This window comes from Trichomonas vaginalis, chromosome IV, assembly GCF_026262505.1.
Source record: "Trichomonas vaginalis G3 chromosome IV, whole genome shotgun sequence".
Classification (NCBI taxonomy): Eukaryota; Parabasalia; order Trichomonadida; family Trichomonadidae; genus Trichomonas; species Trichomonas vaginalis.
In genome coordinates, this window is record NC_067206.1 from 20,433,507 (window position 1) to 20,456,024 (window position 22,518).

At 32.4% G+C, this 22,518-nt stretch overlaps 12 protein-coding genes across 12 annotated transcripts, besides 3 other annotated features; 6 read left to right on the forward strand and 6 right to left on the reverse strand.

Annotated features, from left to right (window-relative positions):
• Positions 1-1,363: part of a mobile genetic element that runs on past the window's edge.
• Positions 32-168, forward strand: TVAGG3_0135580 (uncharacterized protein; the record flags this gene model as incomplete). The annotated part of the gene is made up of 1 exon (XM_051224106.1): positions 32-168. A coding segment is annotated over one exon (137 nt), but the record flags the coding sequence as incomplete, so codon positions are not given.
• On the reverse strand, positions 254-835 carry TVAGG3_0135590 (uncharacterized protein; the record flags this gene model as incomplete). The annotated part of the gene is made up of 1 exon (XM_051224107.1): positions 254-835. The coding sequence occupies one exon, from the start codon at positions 833-835 to the stop codon at positions 254-256; it is 582 nt and encodes a 193-aa protein (XP_051109093.1).
• On the forward strand, positions 871-1,224 carry TVAGG3_0135600 (uncharacterized protein; the record flags this gene model as incomplete). The annotated part of the gene is made up of 1 exon (XM_051224108.1): positions 871-1,224. The coding sequence occupies one exon, from the start codon at positions 871-873 to the stop codon at positions 1,222-1,224; it is 354 nt and encodes a 117-aa protein (XP_051109094.1).
• A 3,295-nt stretch (positions 1,364-4,658) lies between the features above and the next one.
• Positions 4,659-8,620: a mobile genetic element.
• TVAGG3_0135620 (protein of unknown function, DUF4106 family) lies at positions 6,409-7,308 on the reverse strand (the record flags this gene model as incomplete). Its single annotated transcript, XM_001300063.1, has 1 exon — positions 6,409-7,308. One exon carries the CDS (start codon positions 7,306-7,308, stop codon positions 6,409-6,411), a length of 900 nt encoding a protein of 299 aa, XP_001300064.1.
• TVAGG3_0135630 (uncharacterized protein) lies at positions 7,570-8,397 on the forward strand (the record flags this gene model as incomplete). The annotated part of the gene is made up of 1 exon (XM_001300064.1): positions 7,570-8,397. The coding sequence occupies one exon, from the start codon at positions 7,570-7,572 to the stop codon at positions 8,395-8,397; it is 828 nt and encodes a 275-aa protein (XP_001300065.1).
• A 459-nt stretch (positions 8,621-9,079) lies between the features above and the next one.
• TVAGG3_0135640 (factor VIII-associated gene 1 family protein) lies at positions 9,080-10,033 on the reverse strand (the record flags this gene model as incomplete). The annotated part of the gene is made up of 1 exon (XM_001300065.1): positions 9,104-10,027. The coding sequence occupies one exon, from the start codon at positions 10,025-10,027 to the stop codon at positions 9,104-9,106; it is 924 nt and encodes a 307-aa protein (XP_001300066.1).
• A 479-nt stretch (positions 10,034-10,512) lies between these two features.
• On the reverse strand, positions 10,513-11,979 carry TVAGG3_0135650 (fatty-acyl-CoA binding; the record flags this gene model as incomplete). The annotated part of the gene is made up of 1 exon (XM_001300066.1): positions 10,513-11,979. The coding sequence occupies one exon, from the start codon at positions 11,977-11,979 to the stop codon at positions 10,513-10,515; it is 1,467 nt and encodes a 488-aa protein (XP_001300067.1).
• A 660-nt stretch (positions 11,980-12,639) lies between these two features.
• On the forward strand, positions 12,640-13,103 carry TVAGG3_0135660 (rRNA pseudouridine synthesis; the record flags this gene model as incomplete). The annotated part of the gene is made up of 1 exon (XM_001300067.2): positions 12,651-13,070. One exon carries the CDS (start codon positions 12,651-12,653, stop codon positions 13,068-13,070), a length of 420 nt encoding a protein of 139 aa, XP_001300068.1.
• A 2,020-nt stretch (positions 13,104-15,123) lies between these two features.
• On the forward strand, positions 15,124-15,360 carry TVAGG3_0135670 (N-acetylmuramoyl-l-alanine amidase family; the record flags this gene model as incomplete). Its single annotated transcript, XM_001283509.2, has 1 exon — positions 15,124-15,360. One exon carries the CDS (start codon positions 15,124-15,126, stop codon positions 15,358-15,360), a length of 237 nt encoding a protein of 78 aa, XP_001283510.2.
• A 25-nt stretch (positions 15,361-15,385) lies between these two features.
• Positions 15,386-15,601, reverse strand: TVAGG3_0135680 (uncharacterized protein; the record flags this gene model as incomplete). Its single annotated transcript, XM_051224109.1, has 1 exon — positions 15,386-15,601. One exon carries the CDS (start codon positions 15,599-15,601, stop codon positions 15,386-15,388), a length of 216 nt encoding a protein of 71 aa, XP_051109095.1.
• Positions 15,602-16,736: 1,135 nt separating this feature from the next.
• Positions 16,737-21,681: a mobile genetic element.
• Positions 19,183-19,788, forward strand: TVAGG3_0135700 (uncharacterized protein; the record flags this gene model as incomplete). The annotated part of the gene is made up of 1 exon (XM_051224110.1): positions 19,183-19,788. A coding segment is annotated over one exon (606 nt), but the record flags the coding sequence as incomplete, so codon positions are not given.
• Positions 21,682-21,715: 34 nt separating the features above from the next.
• Positions 21,716-22,276, reverse strand: TVAGG3_0135710 (DNA/RNA polymerase superfamily; the record flags this gene model as incomplete). Its single annotated transcript, XM_051224111.1, has 1 exon — positions 21,716-22,276. One exon carries the CDS (start codon positions 22,274-22,276, stop codon positions 21,716-21,718), a length of 561 nt encoding a protein of 186 aa, XP_051109097.1.
• Between the last annotated feature and the right edge of the window lie 242 nt (positions 22,277-22,518).

Consider the following 22,518-nt stretch of genomic DNA (forward strand, 5'->3'; position numbering starts at 1 on the left):
CAGAGTACATTGCAGCTCTTGATGCACTCAAATCTTCGCGATCACCGTCCGATCGGTAAAGAAGCCTTCGAGCTCACCATTGAGCAAGCCATCCTCGCCAAGTACAATGCAAAGAAGCGGATGCTCGAAGCTCTTGATAAGATCAAGGAGTACGTCGAAACGTTCTAAAATAATTACTTGAGTAAACAATAAGTTTTATTCATTGTTTATCTTTTCAAGATATTCTTTCATCTTGACGTTATATTTTCCTAACTCATACAATAACATACTTAAGACATAAATTATACCTACTTATTAACTCAGTATATTGAGCATTATATGCATACTTAAACTCTTGAGCAATATTGTTCTCATCAATGATTCTGATCTGAGCTATTTTTGAGAAAGGTGGTGGAATACCACAACATGTGATGTCTGGGTCCAATAAATCTATTTCACACTTGAACCCAGTCATTCTGTGAACAACTTCTTCCAAGTCTGGCTTAGGTAGTAAGATCTGATCTTTGCTCACTAAGTTAGAAAAGAGCTCTTTGTCTTGATCTAACAATATCTTCTGGTATATACTAAGTAAATACTCTTCTACACCAATCCTCGATGAAGTCTCCACAGATCTCGATGAGGTCAGGTTGGAAGTTAATGGACTTAAAGGAGGAGGATACATTGGTGCTTCTGAGTTCGTAGTTGTTTCCTCTTTTTTTATCTCTGTTGGAGCATCACTTACTGTACCAGATGGATAGTTCTTTATCACAATGTTATTAGTTGTTCTTGAATCAACATTGCTTGTTGGTTCAATTGGAAGATTAGCTGCACCATAAAGAATTGACTTCGATCTCATTTGTTATGAGTAAAAATTGTTTTATTCTCATATAAATGACGAACATTAACCCAGAGAACAACACAGAATATACTGCAACAGGAGTTGTTTACAATGATCTAGATCAGATCGTCCAACTCAAAGCCCCAAGAGGAAGGAATTTAATAAGACAACCTCCACCAAAGATATATGTTGATGATGGTAGTAATGGGTTCAACTTAGTGTATCATTACTCATATCCTCAATATGCAAAAATTGGGTCTACCCCAAACGTGACAAACCATTATATGAACCTTTATGATGAAGCAAGGTTTCATGCACCAACGAAGAAAGAACCTGATGCATCAAGATTACATGAATTCGCAGACCATGATGGTTATAGCGATTACTCAATGCCTGTAAGACTTTAACGTTAATAAAAAAATGACTGTTGGTAAACAAGAAAAAACTTTAATACAAGAGGATTTGATGCTACCAATATATTCAACTGATATGGGAGCTTATCAATTCGATACATTTGAGAATCCTGGTGGAACACCACCATATTTTTTTTGTTCATCAATGTAACAGTAGAAAAGGTTATGCGTTCCCAATGAGTGAAAAGAACTCAAACAATGTTCTAAGTGCAATGCAGAAGTTCATTTCACAAGCTACAGGTGAAATGAAGCCTACAATACTTACTAGTGATGAAGACCCAGCTTATACGACACAAAATGTTCGAGATCTGTTGGTCAGTCATAACATTGAGCACATGACGACACAGAAATACAATCATAAATACTAGGTATTATTAATAGGTTCTGTAGAACTATTAGAACTATGTTACATATGAAGTTAAACCTCAAAGAAGGTGATAAAACACCACCTTTCACTGCAGATACAATGAGACAAATTATTAATGACTACAACACTGAATATCATTCAAGCACACAACAAAAGCCTGATGATTTCACAGAAAAGGATAATGAGGAATATATAAAGAAGCAAAGATTGAAAGAAGAGTATGTCAGAAAAAATAACCTTTATAACTTAAGACCTGGTCAAAAAGTTCAAGTCATAGTTGAACCAAGAACATGGGGTAAAGGTAACCAACAAAGAAGACATCTTGATCCTTCTTATTATACAGTTGATTCAGTTGATACAAGTGCATACTTGTTAAGAGCAAAAGATGGAAGTGTTGCAAGATATCCACGTTATCAGATATGGACAAAAATAGAGCATGGATTAAAGCAAGGAGAAACTTTAGATCAAGGAAGACACGGTGCTGTTAAAAGTATTGATGGTCATGAACTTGTCGGTAATGATGTAAAGTATGATGTTACGTTTGAGAACGAAAATACAGGAAAAGTGACAGGTAGAGGTATGCGTGAAGGTAATCCAAACAGGTTGTCACAAATGGAAGTACAGTATTGGAGGAAAAATATTAATGAAGGTCATGTTAAAGATATGCCTAGTTTTCTTGAGAAGTATCGTGGGTTTCGAGTTTAGCTTGTAAGTCCTTTATTTTTGTTTCATACAATGAGATCTTCCTTCTGATCTGTTCATCATTGAGAGGTTGCTTGACTTTACGGAACTGTACACGTCCGTCTTTCATTGTATGTACATAATATCCATCAGGAACCTTACCATCTTTTATATATTCAGTTAACCACTTTTGTTTAGTTGATGCTTTAATGACTTGACTCATTTCTTACTGGATAAATTTTTATGTTTTTTATCTTTTGACGATTTTTTCTTATCCTTATCTTTCTTCTTGTCCTTGTCCTTCTTTGATTTATCCTTCTTCTTGTCCTTGTCCTTCTTGGACTTCTCTGCTGCAGGTGGTGTTGGATTCTGTTTGACTTTAGCACTTGGGTCAGGACCTTGTCTTTGAGACTTAGATATAGATTGTTTAGGAGCTGCTGCTTGTTTAGTTGCTTCAGCTTGTTGTTTAGCTAATTCAGCAGCTTGTTTATCATTCTCTTCTATTTCCTTTGCACCAGTTGCGACTTCATTCTTGAACTTTTGGAGATTCTCAGCAGCATCCATTACCTTATTCGCTCCTTTAAACAATCCATAAAATTTCTGCCATGGTGATACTGAAGGTATATTTCCACCAATTGCTGGAGGAACTGATGCTTCAGGAGTTGGAGATGGTGTTTTGTCTGAATTGAGATGCTTTTCTGCTTCAAGAACTTGTGTAGTATTTTTCTCCAGGTATGCTTTTGCAACCTCCTTAACTTCTGGACGTTCATTATTTACATCCTGTCTTGGTGTTGATGTTTCAGTAGCGTTTTCCTGAGTTACATTAACAACAGGTTGCTCAACTGCTGAAACATTAGCTGCTTCAGTAATGTTATGAGTAGTTGAAACATTTCCTGATATACCTTCTCCTGTTGGAACTCTTGGAGCAATTGTTGTGATGTTCGCCATTGCAGGAGTTGGAGTAGGAGTGTCATCAATCTTTCTGTCAGCTTTCGTCGTTTGCGTTGTAGTATTTGTTGTTTCATTACCATATTTTGATCTTAGTCTGGTAAGCCCTAACTTCATATGTTCTTCAGGATATGCATACTTATTATATTCACCCTTAATATTCTTTTTCCATTCATCGTATTTATCTTCTGCTGATTTCTTAATTGATGCTAGTCCGTTTACAGCCAATTCATCAGTACCGTTATCAGTAGTCTGGTTATATAAAAGATTAGCAGCTGATCTAATTGTGTAATCCGTAAGATTACCAAAACGCTCTATTGTACCTAATGTTGTGTTCTTCAGTTCCTTTCCAATTCCTTGTGCAGCATCTTTGACTAAATCAGCACCCCATGCACCAAATTGTCTCACAGGAGCCGCTATTGATGGTGAAGGAGATGGAGATGGTGAAGGAGATGGAGATGGTGAAGGAGATGGAGTTGGCGATGGTGTTGCTGCTTTCGCCTTTCGTTCAGCTTCTTCCTTAGCCTTTCTATCTGCTTCTTCCTTAGCCTTACGAGCTTTTTCTTTCTTCTTAAGTTCCTCTAGTTCTTTACGTTCAGCTTCTTCTTTCGCCTTTCGTTCAGCTTCTTCCTTAGCCTTACGAGCTTTTTCTTTCTTCTTAAGCTCCTCTAGTTCTTTACGTTCAGCTTCTTCTTTCGCCTTTCGTTCAGCTTCTTCCTTAGCCTTACGAGCTTTTTCTTTCTTCTTAAGCTCCTCTAGTTCTTTACGTTCAGCTTCTTCTTTCGCCTTTCGTTCAGCTTCTTCCTTAGCCTTACGAGCTTTTTCTTCATAATATTTTGTATACTTATCATCAGCCCAATTACCAAGTGATTTGGCACCTGTTAGTATTCCATTTGCGGTTGATGTTGCTGTTCTTCCGAGCCATCCCCCTACCGCTGAAGCACCATTGCCAATAGCACTACCAGCATTTAAAATTCCACGACCAATCCATATCCCTGGTTTTGCCTTTGTATTAAGAGTAAGAAATTCTTCCTTCCTATCTTCAGGTGTAGGATTTGTAACAGTTCTTACAGTATCAACAACAGTGTCAACACTGGTTCCAATAGCACTACCAACAGCTGTTGCACCAGTTAGAATACCATGGGTAACTAAATCAGTAGCTCTTGAGACAACATTATCACTCGAGGCTTTCTCTGCTGGATAGTTTGATCCTTTGTAAGTTCCTGGACCACCTCTATTTGAAGCTTCTCCTTCAACTATTTTCTTCTCTTCTTGTGCATGTTCTCTGGCAACACTCAATGCACGTTCTTGTCTTTGAATGTTGTCTTTCTTTAACATGTAACCACCAAGTGTCTGTGGTGGTGTGTTTTTATCTAGTGCAGCATCAATTGCAGCCTTTTCTTTTCGCTTTTCTTCGTCTAACCAATTTTGAATAGATTCTGCATCAGTTGGTTCAGCTGGAGTTGGAGACGGTGTTGGAGCTTTAGTTGGTGTTGGAGACGGTGTCGGAGCTTTAGTCGGAGTTGGAGATGGAGTAGGTGCTTTTGTAGGTGTCGTGATGGAGTTGGAGATGGAGTTGGAGGTACTGTTGGTTCTGGAGTTGGTTCAACAGTCGGTGAAGGTGTTGGCGCCTTTGTGATTCTTGGAGTTGGCTCTGGTGTTCTAATAGGGGAAGCAGTTGGTGTATTAGCTCTTTTAAGAACCTGTGATCTTTCCGCTTGATTTGAATCAGATACTGGGTTAGTTGTACTAGGATGTGATACAGGAGTTATTTTTGGTGTAGGTGTTGGTTTATTTAATGTTATACCATGACTACTCGACATTGGTGGAGGACCTGCGTGAGCAGTTGGTGTCAGAGTTGGCGTTGGAGCTACTGTAGGAGTTGGCGTTGGAGCTACTGTTGGTTCAGGAGTGGGAGTTGGTGTTGGAGCTACTGTAGGAGTAGGTGTAGGAGTTGGTGTTGGAGTCGACATTTGTTTTAACCTCTCATTATACCAATTCTCCAAATAATAAGCCTCACCCATTAAGTTACTCTGTCTTTGTTTTATAGAAAATTCACCTAACAGTAATTCATCATGAATCATTTTCTGCAGCTTTGTCGTGTTTTCTACTTCCTTTATTAGAACGCTCGATGTATTCGCCAATCCTCTATATTCCTTAATCATCTTATCTAGTTTGTTCATATTTGGTACTTCCTTTTTCTTCTCAGCGTTAATCTCATTAGATCGTTTCTCCAATTCTTCAACTACTTTGTAAAGCTTATTTATCTTGACATGTGATTCCTTTACTTCTCCAGTCCTTGGATCCTTAGGTTCCTTGTATTTAGCTAATTTCGTCTCTATATATCTTCGTTTAGCGTCATATCCAGGATCACTGGTTCGTAAAGGATGCGAAGGTGGACGAAAATAAGGTATGTAGAAATCTGGATCATCATTAATAGAAGAACGTGCTTTAAAGTTACGAACCGCGTCTGTAAAAGGGTCTCTACCACGTGCTGTATATGTTGATGTAATCAAAAAGCCTTCTCTTCTCATTGGGAAATTAATACGACCTTTTTGAACATATTCTTTCTCAAAGTATTGCCTAGCATTGTAATCAAAAGCAAGATCATTATATATATCGCGCAAAAAATCAAATGTATGCTGCTTGAACTTTTGATCGCTAATTATGGTACGAATTATCGGACGTTCATTCTCCCATTTCTTAACTCGTTCATCAATGAGTTTCCTCTCTTGTTCACTCATTTAAACCTCATAAAAATATATTATCTGCGTATAGTGCCACTAATAGCATTAATCCATGGCATGTCTGATAGTACACGTACTGACTGAACTAATGGCTTATGATTGTTCCAAATAGCTCCTCCAATGTATGCGTTATACTTATTGTTGTCAATAGTTTGTTGAGGTTGAACTATAGGTGTTTCAACAGGCTTGTCTCTACTGAAGTCACCACCAAGAGCTTTATTGAATGCTTTAAGATTCTTCGTTAATGCATTATCTTCACCTAATGTAGTTTTTGCAATTCTTTCACCAAGACTACCGATAACACCACCGACTTGACCAACTTGAGGGAAAAGTTTGTTAGCAATGTTAAATCCAGCACCTATTACAAGACCAGGATTTTTTTTCACCATACCCCATCCAGCTTTAACATAATCGCCAAAACCCATTTATTTCTTCTTAAAATAATGTCATCTTTTGTTGCTTAACTTCTTTAAAGTCCGTCTTTCCTGCAACTATATGAACTTCCATATATGAACGAGGTGTTGGTAGCTCTTTGTATTTGTTCCATAACTCTTCCCAATCTTCTGTTGCTCCTGACTGTTCAATCATTGACTGAAAGTCTCTCATAGAATAACCTTGAAAGATAACGAAGTCAGTGCATAGTCTCTTAATGTTTAAACATATATGTCTCCATGTTTGACACATGATGACAACAGTATAGTTATAATGTCTGACCTTAGTGATGAAGTTCGCTAATGGTGAACGTGGGTCATTCAATAAGTCATGACCACCATAATCGTCTAACACTAATAGAGAATTACTGGGATACTTTGTGAAAGGATATTTGTTCAACTTCTTTACAACATATATTGCAATCTTCTTATACTCAAACTTTCCATCAGGTTTCCTTAGTTGATGCTTTGTTAAGATGTGTTCCATCTCCTCTGAAATTTTTTCGAACTTACTTTGAACGAACTCAACAATAGCGTAATACTTTGCTTTCATCTTAACGTTCTTCATTAAATAAGGCATAAGTTCTTTATCATCCTTTTTCAGTACTGGTGCTTTAACTTGACTCATAAATGTCTTCGCTGTTTTATCCATTGTTCCTGATGTTGCTGAGATAACTATTGAGTCATAATATGGAGTATTAGTGAAGCGGTCTGTTATCATTATATGACGAATAACACCATATGTCTTACCTGAACCCATCTTACCGCAGTAGAAATAAACACCATTAGTACAAAATGGATAATCATCAGAAAATGGCATAATGAGTGCATTGTTTAGTTCTTTACTATTCTTACGTGCTCCATCATGAAGAATCTTATCTACTTGATTAATAACTTTCTCCATCTTTTAGTTACATATAAAATGTCTAAATATGATGGATTATACTATGAACATGTTATGAATGATGGCACGATAAGTGGTAATACAGTCTCATATAAATTACCGAGAGACTTCATTGAATATCCTGCGTCAAAAGCTCTTGAGATAAGAAAGATAAGTCTTGAGCATCCAGACTTTGAGTTTCTTGCTATTCCATTAGAAATGACAGATTCATCAAAATCAGTGAAAAAAAGGTTTGACATGAGATATTACATAAAACCCAACATGACTACACAGGAGTTGAATGAAGGTCTTATGGAAAAAATGACTGAGGCAAGTAGAGAATTTGTTGATTGTTACTATGATTCAAATGAAAATAAATTGAATGTATTAAGAAAAGGTACATCACCAATCATAACATTACCTTCATACAGTAGTATAGAAAAAAATGCCTTGAATTATAAATATGACATGTCCCTAGGAGATGTGTTGGATTTCATCACTGCGTTATTAGAAACCACTGAAACAGACACAACATCAAGAAAACCAGAGCTTGTTTGGGAAGATGACCATGGTAGAACATTCACGCAAAAAGTAATTCCATCGAAAGCAAAATTTTTAGACTTATGGGAAAAAAAATATATCTCGCGAATGCATGTATATTATAGTTTTACCATAGCAGATTTCACTGACGAAAATGATAAAGATAAAAAAACATATAAGTACTTTGATGAGCTTTTCATAACTATAGCGAATATCAGGTTTATCCTTGAGCGAAAGGGCAAACCAACATATAAATTTGTCGGTTATCAGATAAGAATAAATCCTCTCCTTGAGCCTTTAGTAACGTTGAGTAATATTGCTCATGATAACAAACAATTTATATGTAATGTGAATGAACAGCTTGTGCCACCAAAATTTTACGATATCACTGGTTATAAAGATGCACTCGTGTTTGAGTTTTATAAGCGCTTTTCATTCAAAAGAGTTGAAGAATCAACTGATGGTCAAAAAAAGGAATATTATGTAAAAGAACCATATGAAATTCCTAAAGACTCTAATATAATGGTTGAACTTATATTAGAGTCTGGTACTCAATCTCAACATAAATAGTTTACGTGACAGAATTTTTTTGACACGTAAAGTTTACATTTTAATGGAAGCGAACAACACAGCTCCTGCTAGTGAATAAAGGTTAGTTTACATATGAACGTTTATTTTTACACATATATGCGTACATATGCGCGCCCGTATGGTGTCAGTTTTCTGTCACTTTTTTCATTGTGTCGGTGACTGTAGCTGTAGGCTACAGGCGACGCACAATGTATACTGTACTAGTTTATCCAAAATTATCAATAATCAAAATAATATTCTGAACATCAAACGAAACAAGGGTGAAATTGGCCATTATTATGAATATTAGAAGCTACTGAATGAACATCTCTGTATTTTATTTTTCTGTGTTGTAAATCTCAAAATTTCAAAATTACTAAATCTTACTTGCAATTAAGTATATATTTATTCTTTAAAAAATTATTCAATTGACTTTTCAATAGACTCAGAATTTCTTTTTGAAAGTACTATAATTCCTTACATCAAACAATGCTTTAACTTAAGAATTTTTCAAATTAGACGATATGGTGCTGGGTGTGATATATCAAATCCTAAACATTGAAAAACACCCAACAAATCATTAAAATTTAGTAAAATTATGACAAAATCATATTGAAATATATGTGAATACGAGAAATTGTAAGAAAAGGAATAAAAATATTATTGTTTTAACATTTTGAAAGCATAAAATAATTATATATATAAATTACTGAGCAAGTTCTGCATAAGCAGCCTCGATACTCTTAGAGAGTAAGAAGTGGTGCCTCTCGAAAAGAGAAATCTGCAAATCGGTGAAATAGTTAGAACTTCTTGCCTGGTTGACGATAGAATCGATAACAGCAATCTGGTTCGACTTTGTAGCGTCACATAATTGCTTGAATAATTGAGCAACGCCTTCTTCAAGATTTTTCTCTGCATAAGCAATGCAATCAGCGTATTTGAAGGCTGAAAGAAGTAATTGGGCCTTGAGTATCTTGATATTTGTAAGCTGAGCCTTCATTAATTGGCTGGAGCTGATTTGGTCATTTGCGCTTTCTCCGAGCTTGTTTTGGACGTTATCAACAACGAGGAGAGCAAGATCGAGACGGTCAGCACGGCTGTAGCAATCAACGCAGTTGAAAACTGAATCAAATAATAATGGCGGAGAAAGGTGTTGATCGAGGCATAAGTTAGCTGCTTCTTCGTATGTGTTTCCAGCATAGTGGAGAAGGTCAAATTGGGCTTCTGTCTTTCCTAATTCAAGGAGAAGAACGACAGCAAGATTTGGCTTTGAATCGCCTTTAAGAACATCAGCTGCTACACGGTAGCAATGAAGACCATCAGCAAGAGGATCAGACCATGTATCACGAAGATTTCTTGAAATGCTGAAATTGAAATTAGCAGATTTGATGAATAAACGAGCTGCTTTGACAGCCGTTCTAACTGTCTTCTGCTTGTCTTCAATTTTTTGCCAGCATTGCATTTCTCCAAACTTGGCAAGGGCAACAAGTCCGCATTCGAATGGATTTTCTTCATCTTGCGTCCTTGAAAGTTCGTCAAATTCGGCTGCTGTTTCTTTGAGTGAATTTTTAGTGCGGAAGAGTTTTGTTAATTTTGCGGAAATTTCATCAAATCTTTTGTAGAAACTCATATTTGGAAATTTACGAAAAAGTGGCATATCTTTATCATTCATTTCTAATTTTTTAAAATTGAGACTGACATCTCTAATGTCTTCTTAAAAAATCCATATATCACAAAAAAAAAACTAAATTTTATTTTCACATTCAATCCCCGCCTACAAAAAAACTTTTTACATAACAGCAAGGCACATAAGTCCCAGAATGCTAAATGATGCGTAGCGCCGATGCCAAATTCACATTTATTATATAATCATAAAATTTTATAATTATTACTAAGAATCGAATAGTTATAACATGCTGCTGCAATATGTCAATTTATTTACCATCTAAATCCAAAAAAAAACTCAAGTGAGATTGTGTTACAGTCTTGTTTTACATTAATAATTACAAAAATGGAGAAGCTTATATTTTGGAGAAATAACGGCTGGAATTTCTCCAAACGAGATCCTTAATATTCTAAATAGATTTAGTCATCCCCAGGAACCCAAAGGCCATTTTACCAATTCGAAATGAAATTTCGTATGTCTGTATTTGCATCTTGGTAGCATTCCAAAGCATCTTCTAGTTCGTAATACTTCTCTCGTGTATTATAATCAAAAACAAGGGATTCGAACATTCTTGTATCATTGACGGCATACTGAAGAGGAAACTTCGAATTGTTATCTCTTTTTCTTATACAATAGGTATTTTCTATGACTTCTAATGTCGTTTTCACATTACCACTTATTACTGCATAATGAAGAGGTATCTTCCCTTCATTATCACTTATTTCAAAATTTGCTCTATCAGCCATCCACTTTACAAAATTCTTGTTACCATTAATTGCTGCATAATAAAGAGCAGTTTTCCCTTCATTGTCTTGCATGTCGAAGAGAGATGAATTGGATAAAAAATCAAAATCATCACAATAATCAAAATCATCACAATAATCAAAATCATCACAATAAACAAAATCAACATCACGAAAATATATGGCAGCATAATGTAAAATTGTTTTTCCGGAATCATCTTTGAAATCATAATATTCTTCGTTAGTGTAGTGATAGCGGTTAGTTAAAATTGTTTTAGCACAGTAAAGAATTCCTTGGTATTTTTTATCGATTTCAGGCAATGCGGAAAGAATGAATTCACAAACAAAAGGGTATTCAATAGTTTTAGCTATGAATCCTGCGATATCATTTGTTTGATCATAGTGAATTAAAAATGCTTGGATATTATCATATCTTATGCAATAGTCTACATCAATTGGAATTTCATGTTCGTTCATGAGAAATGTAACGAAATCTATGTTGTGAGACATGATTGCATATTGCATGCATTTCTTATCTGGCTTGTGATGTTTCAAACATTCACTCATAATGTCAGGATTTCCTCCTAAAAATGAAAGTTGAAGACATAATTCTGTGATTTCTGATGAGAATTTTGTTCTCAAAAACTTGAAACAATTAACTGAGCCGTAATAACAACATGTTTCAAGTAGAGATAATTGTCTTTCCACACATGGAAAGTCATTAAATTTGATGCTATCAGTATGAGAAAAACTGTCTTCTTCTGTGAGAGGAGCAAGTAATTTCACATCATCATAAATAAGTGATTTTAATAAGTGACTGATTTTTGTTTGATTTGGTTTAGTTAATCTAATCCAAAAATATTTATCTAAAATGTATTCACCAATTGATGAAATATTTTTCCAATGATACTGAGGATATTTTTGAACAAATCTACCCATTAATTTCAAATAAGACTTAATATATCGATTATTCCCTTTGATAGCATTTGAAATTATACGAAGAAAATCATATCCATAATAACCTTCAATATACTTCGAAATTTGATTATCTAATTCTTTGAAAAAAGCATTGATATCGCTATCACTTGATATTTGTAACCTAAATAATCTGCACAAAGTATTATTGTATTCTTTTGCAGAATTCATAAGTACGTCATAAGGGAATTCACTCATGAAAATGATAAAAAATTTCAAAAAAAATTCAAAAAATTTTCAAAAAATTTTCAAAAAAAAAAGTAGTCGTTGTTAAAAATCTTAAAAATCCTGGATTATTTAGTCTGATATCTAGTAAAAGGCATAATGTAGCATCGTATATTTAGAATATTAGTATATTCCATTAGAATTTGAAGACAAAATATAAATTATCAATGATCAAGCATTTGGTCATCATTATTATCGATATTAATAATGCTTTTCATTCGTCAACAACGAAAATCTTCTTTATTAAAGTAAATTGAACCCTCATCACATGATTTCAGCATCAATGTGTTCCAGCTCTCATCAAACAATAAAGTTAAAGTCTTTTTCAATATATTGGTAAGCTTAAATTTAAAATTGAAGAATTGATGTTAAATATAGTTGTTTTACAGAATGTGTCAATGATTTTTAATTTTCATCGGTAACCTGTAAAAAATTCCTGGCAATATATTCAGGAAACAATACAAAAAAAGCCAATGATAAATCTTTGGAAAGAACGGAATTGAATTTTCGCTATATGCTATAATAAAATTGATATACCTCAACACAATCACTCTCATTTTATGGTCATTATGGTTCTTTGGAGAAATGCTTTTTGGAGCTAAGGGTAAAAATTTAGCCTTACCTGACCAATACAAAGAAAAAACATGGGTAAGCATCACACACGCACAGTGCCGCTTATTCCTATAGCATCACCAGTTGCTGGCCATCGTCTTACAAAAAAGATCAAAGAATTGATATCAACAAGCTGCGAATCAAAGAATTTAGTTTATGGTGTTAAAGATACAAAGAAATTACTTCAAAAGAATGAAAAGGGTCTTGCCGTTTTTGGTGGTAATGTTACACCAATGGATGTCATCACCCATCTCCCAGCTATGTGCGAGAATAAGAAACAACCATATGTTTTCCTTTCAACAAAGGAAGAAATTAGTGCTGCTGCCCAGAGAACATCAGCCGTTGCTTGTGTAGTTATCAGAGAACCAAAAGATGCTGATACAAAAGCAAAATATGATGAAATTGTTTCCGAGATTAACGCTCTTAACAACCCAGAGCCAACAGAAGAATAAAGACAATAAAATATTTATTTATAAGCTTACTTATATATACATCTTCTTTTTTTTTACAATAAATTTGATTTTAATGTCATAAATGCCATTTAATGATAATATTCAAATTTACTGAAGTTTTTATGATTCATCTCTATTTCTTAGTATGATAATCTCGTTGAAGAATCATATTGAGGAAATTGTCCAAGAAAAAGATAGTGCAAATATAGCTGGAAAATATCCAAAACCTGATCAAGAGCAAGATGAGTTAAATAATGAAGATGAAACCATCTTTATTCAAAAGTAGTATGATATGACGGGTTTAGTGACTTTTTTTGTTACATCTATATATAGACGATGCATTAAAATATATTTATTTATAAATCATTAAAAAATTAACATTAATTTTAAAATAATTTATTTTTTTATCTTTTATAAAAGAAGCTATATATAGATGATGTCAGATATTCCGCGATTAATTAAACATTGTTTAAATCCTGAATGGGTTAAACTTCAATTTAAAAATGAAGATTGTGAATTATTAAATGAATATGAAAGCCAAAATAAGCTAATGAGGTATAAATATAATGATAAAGAATATTTAATTTCATGGAATCAATGGAGTCATAATCAAAGACCTCATAAACGAGAAGAAGAAATTGAAAATAATGAAATGGAAATCATTGATGACATTAAAGAGGATGGAATTCCTAAATTTTGTAGAAAAACCTTTAGAACTAAGTTAGGAGCATATAAACATAGAGTATTAAATCCTGAATATCTTAAACATCAATTTAAAAAGGAAGACTGTGAATTATTAAACGCTAATGAATATGAAAATGCTAAATCAAAACTGAGATATAAATATATTGGAAGTGATGAAAGGTGTAAAGATAAAGATAAAGTTTATTCAGTTTCATATAATAACTGGCACACGTTAGGGATAAGAAAACATTTAGGAGATTATGGGAAATGTTCTGAATTCTTTAAATCTAGTATGTACGAGAGAGTAAAAGAAATTAGAAATAATTATTTTCATGAATGAAAGATTCACTACCATAATGAAATAAAAAATAATTTTTTTAAAAATAAACTTTAAAAATTTATGTCTTACGAAAAATTAAAACTTAGTTATGTTTATTATTTTATTTTTTTATTTTGTATGAAATGAACGGAACAAAATTCATGACTGTGAATCAATTAATGGATAAACTTTCACCAATTCTCACCCAGGTTAAACAAGTAGACGTTTATTTTGATGATTGCATAGAAAGTTTATTTTATAAAGGTAAGTTTAATATTAAACCCATTGCTTTTGCATTTGATGGTAAATTAATCGAAAATTCAAAAATTTGGGAATTAATTCCGAATATTGAATTTATAACAAATATTAAGGATAAGTGGTTTAAACAACAAAACCACGTCACTAAAGTTCTTTGTAGATTAATGATTAAAACTGAGGAAAAAGAATTTAACAAGTTTAAATATCATCCATGTAAAATTTTAGAACTTGGTAACGAAAAACTTCAGAAAAAATTAAACGCAAGACTATCAAAAGATAGAGTTGAAAGAGTAATTAAACTCGCTAAAGATAATGATGATGAAGAATTTGATGAGTTCAACATTGAACTTTAAGAAACTAATGATTATTTGAATTTATGAAATCAATTATTTGATTCATTCTTTCTTCAATCTCTTCCATTCTTTTTGTTAAATCATCAATTTTCATTAATGAGGTGATTCTTGATTGAGGAATAGATTTCAAACTAACCACTCCTTTTATTTTTGAAATTTTGAATCCATCAACTTTAAACATTTTATTCAATTTACATGTTGTCAATTTTTCAAATAATTTTTTATTATTAGCATAATAGTCATTAAATTCTTCAATAGATGAAAAAATTTTTATTTCAGTAATTGGTTTAACAACGTTTATTTTTTGTTGAACATTTTCACTTTCATTTATTTCTTCCTCCTCTGTTTCATTTATTTTTAAAATCGGTTTCATTTATCATTAAATAAAAATTAGAATATAAGTGATGAAATATATTTTTTAATTAATATTAAATCAGAAATGGCTGCAGGATTCTTTAAAAAATTATGGGATGGAATTAAGAAAGCTGCGGGTTGGGTTTATAAAAAGGTTATTAAACCTGTTGCAAACTTTTTGGCACCAGTAGCGAAAACGGCAGGAACTATCATAGGTGGAGTATTAGGTACTAAAGCAGGTAATCCAGCGATGGGAGCACAAGCAGGTAACGCAATTGGTGGAATTGCTGAAGGAATACTTAATAAAATAGGAGGTAGATAGTGGAAAAAATAAATAAATATTATTTTTATCTTAGTATCGGTTGAAGTCTTTGATAAACTTTTTCTCCTTTATTTAATATTTCTCTTATTGGGGCAGCTTTTGGTGTTATTGATTCAGCTACGTCACTAATTGCTTCTTTATTCTTAAATATCCAATTTGCTCCCTTCTTCAATGTTTCCCAAACTTTACTCGCCCCTCTTTTTACTCTATCCCACAGTTTCTTAAATATACCTGCAGCCATAGTTGATTATTTCATTAAAATTAAAAATTCATTTCCATCTTTTAATTTTGATTTTTTTATTTATTAATAAATGACGACTAACTATTTAGTGCCAAACACTAAACCAATTAATGGAAATGTGTTTCATTCATTCGAAAAGATAAATGAAATATTCGCAAAGAATGACGGTAGAAGATATTATAGAGAACTTGAAAGTTCATGCTATGACTCTGATACTCCATATTTTGATGATAAACAAACTCATTTAAGAATTACAAATCCGGCTCATGATGTGAACCAATTAGGTGACACATATATTAAACGCAAAGTTAAAGCAACTCTTGTTTCAAATAAAGCTTTCACATGTGATGCCGCTTTTAAATGTATGCGTTTATTCGTTGGTTACAAATCATCAAATCAAAGCTTTAAACAATTAGAAGTAGAAACTGAAAGAGGTGATGCCGGTTATCTTCAAATGGATTGCGCCCGTGAATCTTTCGCATTTGCAACATATAAACCGAAATCAGAAAGGAAAGTTAAAAAGTTTGTTCATTCGTTATATAATAATGTTCAAAAATATGATAACTCAGTATGTGGTAAATATATTGACCCTTCAGAAGTTTTCAAGAAAGCAAATGAAGAAGTTGATGTCACTTTTGATATGATTATTCCGGTAAATGATTTGTTAGCATTTCAGGCGTTCGATGATTATCCTAAATCATTTGGTGATATCATTCTTAAATATTATGTTTACAGGGATACTTTAGTATTTTGTCAGGTTGACCCGTTAAGAGTTGCTGATTTACAAAATTACGTTTATGAAAAGATAACTGATGAAAATTATGAAAAGATTATGAATCATGTTTATAAATATGATCGCAAATTCCAACAAATCGGACTTCCTGCCAAATTAATCACAAGCTTAGCCGCTACATCTGCTGACGCAACAGTTGATGACGTTATTATTTCATGCACAAAGATGGAGGTTTTAGAGGATAAATGTATTACACCAGGATACGGTTTAATTGAAGAATCAGTTAAAGCAATACCACGTTTATTCAGTAAGGAAGATCCATTCATGATTCCAGCTCAACATATTGACGTTCGTTCACTAAATGGAGGTTGCATCATTCCTGAAGGTATTAGCTCAGATTTCTCATATGCTCTTCATAATGTTACAGATGTTGTGTTAACATTTCCGAAAAATGCAATGCAAAGAACAGTTTTAGAAAATCCAATGCTTCGAGGTCTTCAGGTCACTATAGATTCCAGAAACTTCCCCGATCAAGCGATGACCACAGTGGGTGACATATTCTTTACACGTATGCTTCAAGCTTCTGATTTAGATGGAGTGAATGAATGCACGGAAGAATATGAGGACTCATTAACTAGACCACTGAATGATGATAATGGCGCGCCATTAGCTAGAACATGGAAAGACCAAACTTCATTCTTATGCACTATTCCAGTTCAACGTGATGGAGCGGGTATATTCTTTGATGGATTAGAAACTTTCAACTCACAAGTTACAGTACAAGTGAAAGCTTATCCAATCATTCAGGGTGAAAATGACACTTACTGTTCAAAGGTGACAAATCCTCCTCAGGTTTGGTTTACTAGGACTACATATTGGACATGGACACCGGATGAAGGTTTGAAATATCATCCAACAGGTACACCACCACAGTATAGAAGTTCATATGATGAAATATTGATGAATAGAAATGTTTAAAATTATAAATTTATTTTTGATTAAATGGATTTAAATTCATCCACCCCTTATGAAGAATTAGCGGGAGTATATAATACATACGTAGATGATATGATTAATGAAGCATTGAGTGATAATAGAAATGCTCTATCTAAGGAAAAATTAATGAAAATTCCATATTCTGAATGTTACTTAAATTCAATCACTGCAGCAATTGGTAAACAAAATAAAGGTAAAGCATTAACGATATTAAAACAAATTATCATTATTGCTAACACTTCCCCCCATTCACATGTGTTAATTTATATCAACCGTTCAGGTTCACCTTCAGATGATACATTTGAATCTTTAAAGCATTTAATCAAAATTCCAATTATTTATTTATCACAAGAAGAAGCAGAAGATTATTTAAAAAACTTTTTAATGTATAAAGAATTATATAATACAATCGAGAAGCAAGGATTAGAGGATAAAATTATTGATAAACAACGGGATGAATTATTTGAAACACTTTCCATTTCAAATTTTGATAAAGAATTTTTGCATTCACTCATTTTTCTAGATGATGCAGTGAAATCAAAACTAATAACAAATGAGAAATCATATTTTAATCAGTTATTAACTCAATGTCGACACATTCAGTGTTCATTTTTTATGGCTGTTCAATATTTCAAAGCATTAAGCACAAACATTAAATCAAATCTATCAACACTTTTCATTTTCAGTAGGTTTAGTCGTCAACAGTTGAACGTTATGCTTTATCAAGTGAATTTACCAATGAGCATTAATGAACTTTACACACAATATCAGCAATTAGGTGAACATGGAAAAATAATAGTTGATTTAAATAAAGGGGGTGTTAAATTTGATTAACTTTTTATAATTAATTTTTATTTTTTATTTATAATTAAACATGACAGAAATAGCAAATCTTATGCAGGTTCCATTAAAACAAGGGACAAACAAAAGGGGGTATATAATAGAACTATGAAAGTTCCTGATGGAATGAAAGAATTAGTTCATATTGTTGCTGGTCTTCAAAAGATGTTAAACAAATGAGAAATGTTTTAAATTACCAGAAGCTCAAGTATATGCCAAACGTCATGGTCCAAATTGGGAAGCACACGAAGCAGACATTACGGGTCCAAATGGAAAACCTGATGGTATAAATGAAGTTTTCGTTACTGATGGTCAAGGTAATATTAAAGTCATAAATGGTTATAAATTAACTGTATCTGATTATCCTAAACGTAAAGCATATAATGAACGTTATCCTATGCAATTTGATGAAAATGGAAAAGCTGTTAAACAATACATTGGAGAAGGTGAAAATGGTCCAATTAATTCATACCGTCATAATCCATATTCTTATTTCAATGAGGAATTAAATGCTATTGAAGAGGGACCGGATGGATTACCACGATATTCAAACCAGTTTGATAGTCAATATGCAAACATTAGACCTGAAATTTCAGCTAAGAAATTCTTTAAAGTTGCTTTATTCGATCCAGTTTTCGCAAATGTTAAAGATGAACTTAAACAGCAATTCCAACCAATTATAGTAGCAAGAATTGCATCAGGTGCTTTATCTCAAGCATTCAAAGATTTAATTAAGAAACCATTATATCAGCAACGAGGTTTAACTTATGATTTAGTTAAGGAATCAGATAAAAGAAAATTTGAGAAATCAGTTGATTATAAGAATGCAATTAATGAATATATTCGGTCTATTAATTTTGATGAAACAGCTAAAAATCAACTTCATGAACAAATACAGGGAATAATAGATTCAAAAGTTCCGGCAAAATAAAAGTTTAAATATATTTTTTTTATTCGAATATAAATGAGAAGACGTTTCACTAGTCAAAAGAACACTAACGCAAAAGCAGAGATTACGGTTGGTTATAACGTAAATGATGATAAATCACGAATTATTCAAAATGTTAAAGTTAATGTTAGCCCTGAATTAACAAGGTCAGCAACTCAACCAAATTTATTAACTCGTGACTTACCGAAGAATGAGGAGAATGAAGACCCAATCATTTTATCTGAACCTGGTAAAGAACCTGTTGAAATTCCCACTTATCCAACATACCCAGCACCTCTTTCATCAAACATCGAGAACCCATATAAAATAGACATTAATTTTGAATTAATGAAAATTTACCGTGATATAATAATTAATAATTATGATTCAATAATAAATTTAATTGATCAATCCGGTTTAATTATTTTACCTTATGAATCATTAATTCACATTATCGCCATTCTTTGTGATGTTCAAGATTCAGACGTTAAGATTCAATTTTTCATAGATGATGAGGTTTCATGCTGTGGAATAGTTGCAAAAATAAATCCTATAAAGGATATTAGCACAATTAAGATATCAAAGAATGGGACAACAACTGAACTTCATTTAACATATAATGATATTTATAATAAAATAGTTGATGAATATAAAATATCACTTGAAAAATTCTTTGTTAAGGCTATTTAATATTCAAGCATTAACATTATCGAATAATAATCCTTTGAATCATAATCAATAATAATTGACCTTTCACCAGTTTCTATCGTTTGTTTTATTTCTTTTTTTTCCCCACTATCTGGATCAGTTATTGTAATTGTTTTTGTTATAGTATCAGCTTTATCTTTAACTTCAATCTTTTTTCCATCGGGATATTTAAACCAAAATTCCAAAAATTCGATATTGTCAATCTGTTCATATTTTAATCTATCAATTACATTTTTAATACCATCTGAAAATCTTATGAAATGGTCATTATATGGGTTTGATTGAACTAAATTTGAATGAAGTGAAATATAACCCGTTGATGAATATGACATCGACTCATATTTTCTGAAAACACTAAAATTTATAACATGAATGAATTTCTTATTCGTTGAATTTATGAATTCTTGAGGTAATCTTATTCTAGTTTTATTTATCACTGGAAAATAACGCTTTACCATATTTTTAATCGTAATAAAAATGTCAATTATCAATATTATTTCGAATAATAGCTGTGAATTAAATTTAACAGTTAGCGGAATTTATAATGTTACTCTCGTTTCTGTGAGTGGTAAATTTAATCCCATTCTTTTAGACCCTTCAGATTATATATCATTTATTAAAGATGACCATGAAAAAACGTATGATATGTATATAAATAATGTGATCGCGAAATGGGATATTAACACGATTTTAAGTTATTTAAATGAATCATTTATCGTATGGTATGAAGAAAATTTTAAATCAAAACCTGATAAACTTTTTGAACTTGATGAAATAAATAACCTTATTAAATTCCCGCTGAAAATTAAATTTTGTACTCCTCATCTTCGTTCATTGTTGGGGATATTAAATTTTGAAAAAGATGTTGGGGATGTTTTGTATTCTGACACTGGTTCCAATTTCATTTTAATCAAATGTGATAAAGTTAATACCCCAATGAGATTTTCACATCAAACATTAGACCCTAACTCTTACCCATCAATACAAAACATTTTATCCATCAACTTAAACACATTTTCTTTATCATATCCGTTTCAATTATCCGGGAATTCATTTATTCTTCATTCAAAAGATTTATCAAATATTAAATTTAGAATAACTGACCTATTTGATTGTGATTTAGAATTTATGAATGAAATATTATGGCAATTTCAAATAGAAAAAATAGCTGATGAGATAACAGATTAAATATTTATTTTTAAATTGTAATAAATGATTAAACAACAGCAACCACAACAACTTAAGGCGCAAAGCACCCAGGTCCTTCAGACCATTACATACGCCACATATGCATATAATTCAAAGATGGCAGAACAAACGCAAAGGTTGAAATATGGAGATTTGGAGATAGTATTGAAAAATGACCATTTCGAATTCGTTTGCAAAGGTGGTGCAGTGATATCAAATATAAAAGAAATTTTATTTATGAATTCAAAAATTAAAGGAATAACGGATGATATAACATCAATTCCACCAGAAGAACAGAGATATTACGCATTAAATGCATTTCCTAAAGTTTTGAAGATTGGAAGATTTAATTTAAATGAGGAATTCATTGATGGTTTCCTAAACGACATAATGAAGAAAGCGGATAAAACTTATGTGGATAGTGAGTTAATGAAGAAAGCGGATAAAGAACATACACATAACTTCTTCTCAACTGTTGCTATAGAAAGTATTGAAGGAACGGTTGAGGGAAGTGATGGGGATGCATTATATTATAAACCTCCTAACTTTCCACAAGGTTTAACATCGGATGAAAACATAACAACGAATAAAAAAATTAGCTGTAAAAATGTTTATGTCATGAGTAGTGAAAATAATGTTAAATTCACTGCTCAAGATTTATATGATAAGAAAGCAGATAACCATCATTAACGGTTCCTTTCATTACTTCTGTGGCATTGTATTAAATAAATGGCATACAACATCCATTTTCACAACATACAGCCTTAGTGTGTGCTCCTGTTAATGCAGTCTTACCGATTGTTAAGCGAGTCATTAACCCGTTTTTAAGTTGTAAATTAATATTCTGACCATCAAATATCACTTTATCATTTATTATATCTAAATAATTTTTAGGTGTTAATTGTTTATTTTGTCGTAAACTAACTCCTTTCATTTTTTGCGCAATCTTTTTAAAATCACTTCCATCAATTGAACCGTTGAATGATGTATAACACTTGGGGCATAAAGCAACCATGTTATCACCTTGTTTCTCAATTGCTAAACCCAATAACTTCTTCTCATGTGCTTTTTCTTCAACTTTATTCTTTAATTTAGGTTTAAATTTCTCATCAAAACAGAAGAAATCAAATGGTGCGAATTTGAAAATGTTTTTATCATAAAATTGTTTATCGGTAACAATTGCTTGAAATGCTTGAGTGTTAGGAAGATTTGGATCGCCAGCAATAGCCCAATAAGATGAATCAGTATCACCTTCAATGAAATGAAAACGATTAACATCCATACATTTATACATAAAATCATAAATGAAAACCAAATACCAGTATTTAGCATTATCTAAAGTAAAGAATGCCTCTTGTAAACATGTATCACATCTATAAAATCTATCTTTGAGCATCACTTGATACGTATCCTCTCCTATTTCTCTTATGTTTTTAAACTTATTTGACATACATGCAACGTGTGCCTTCTGTGCATTCATTATTTTAGTCTTTGCGTAATTTTGTGTATTCATTGCATCGTAAC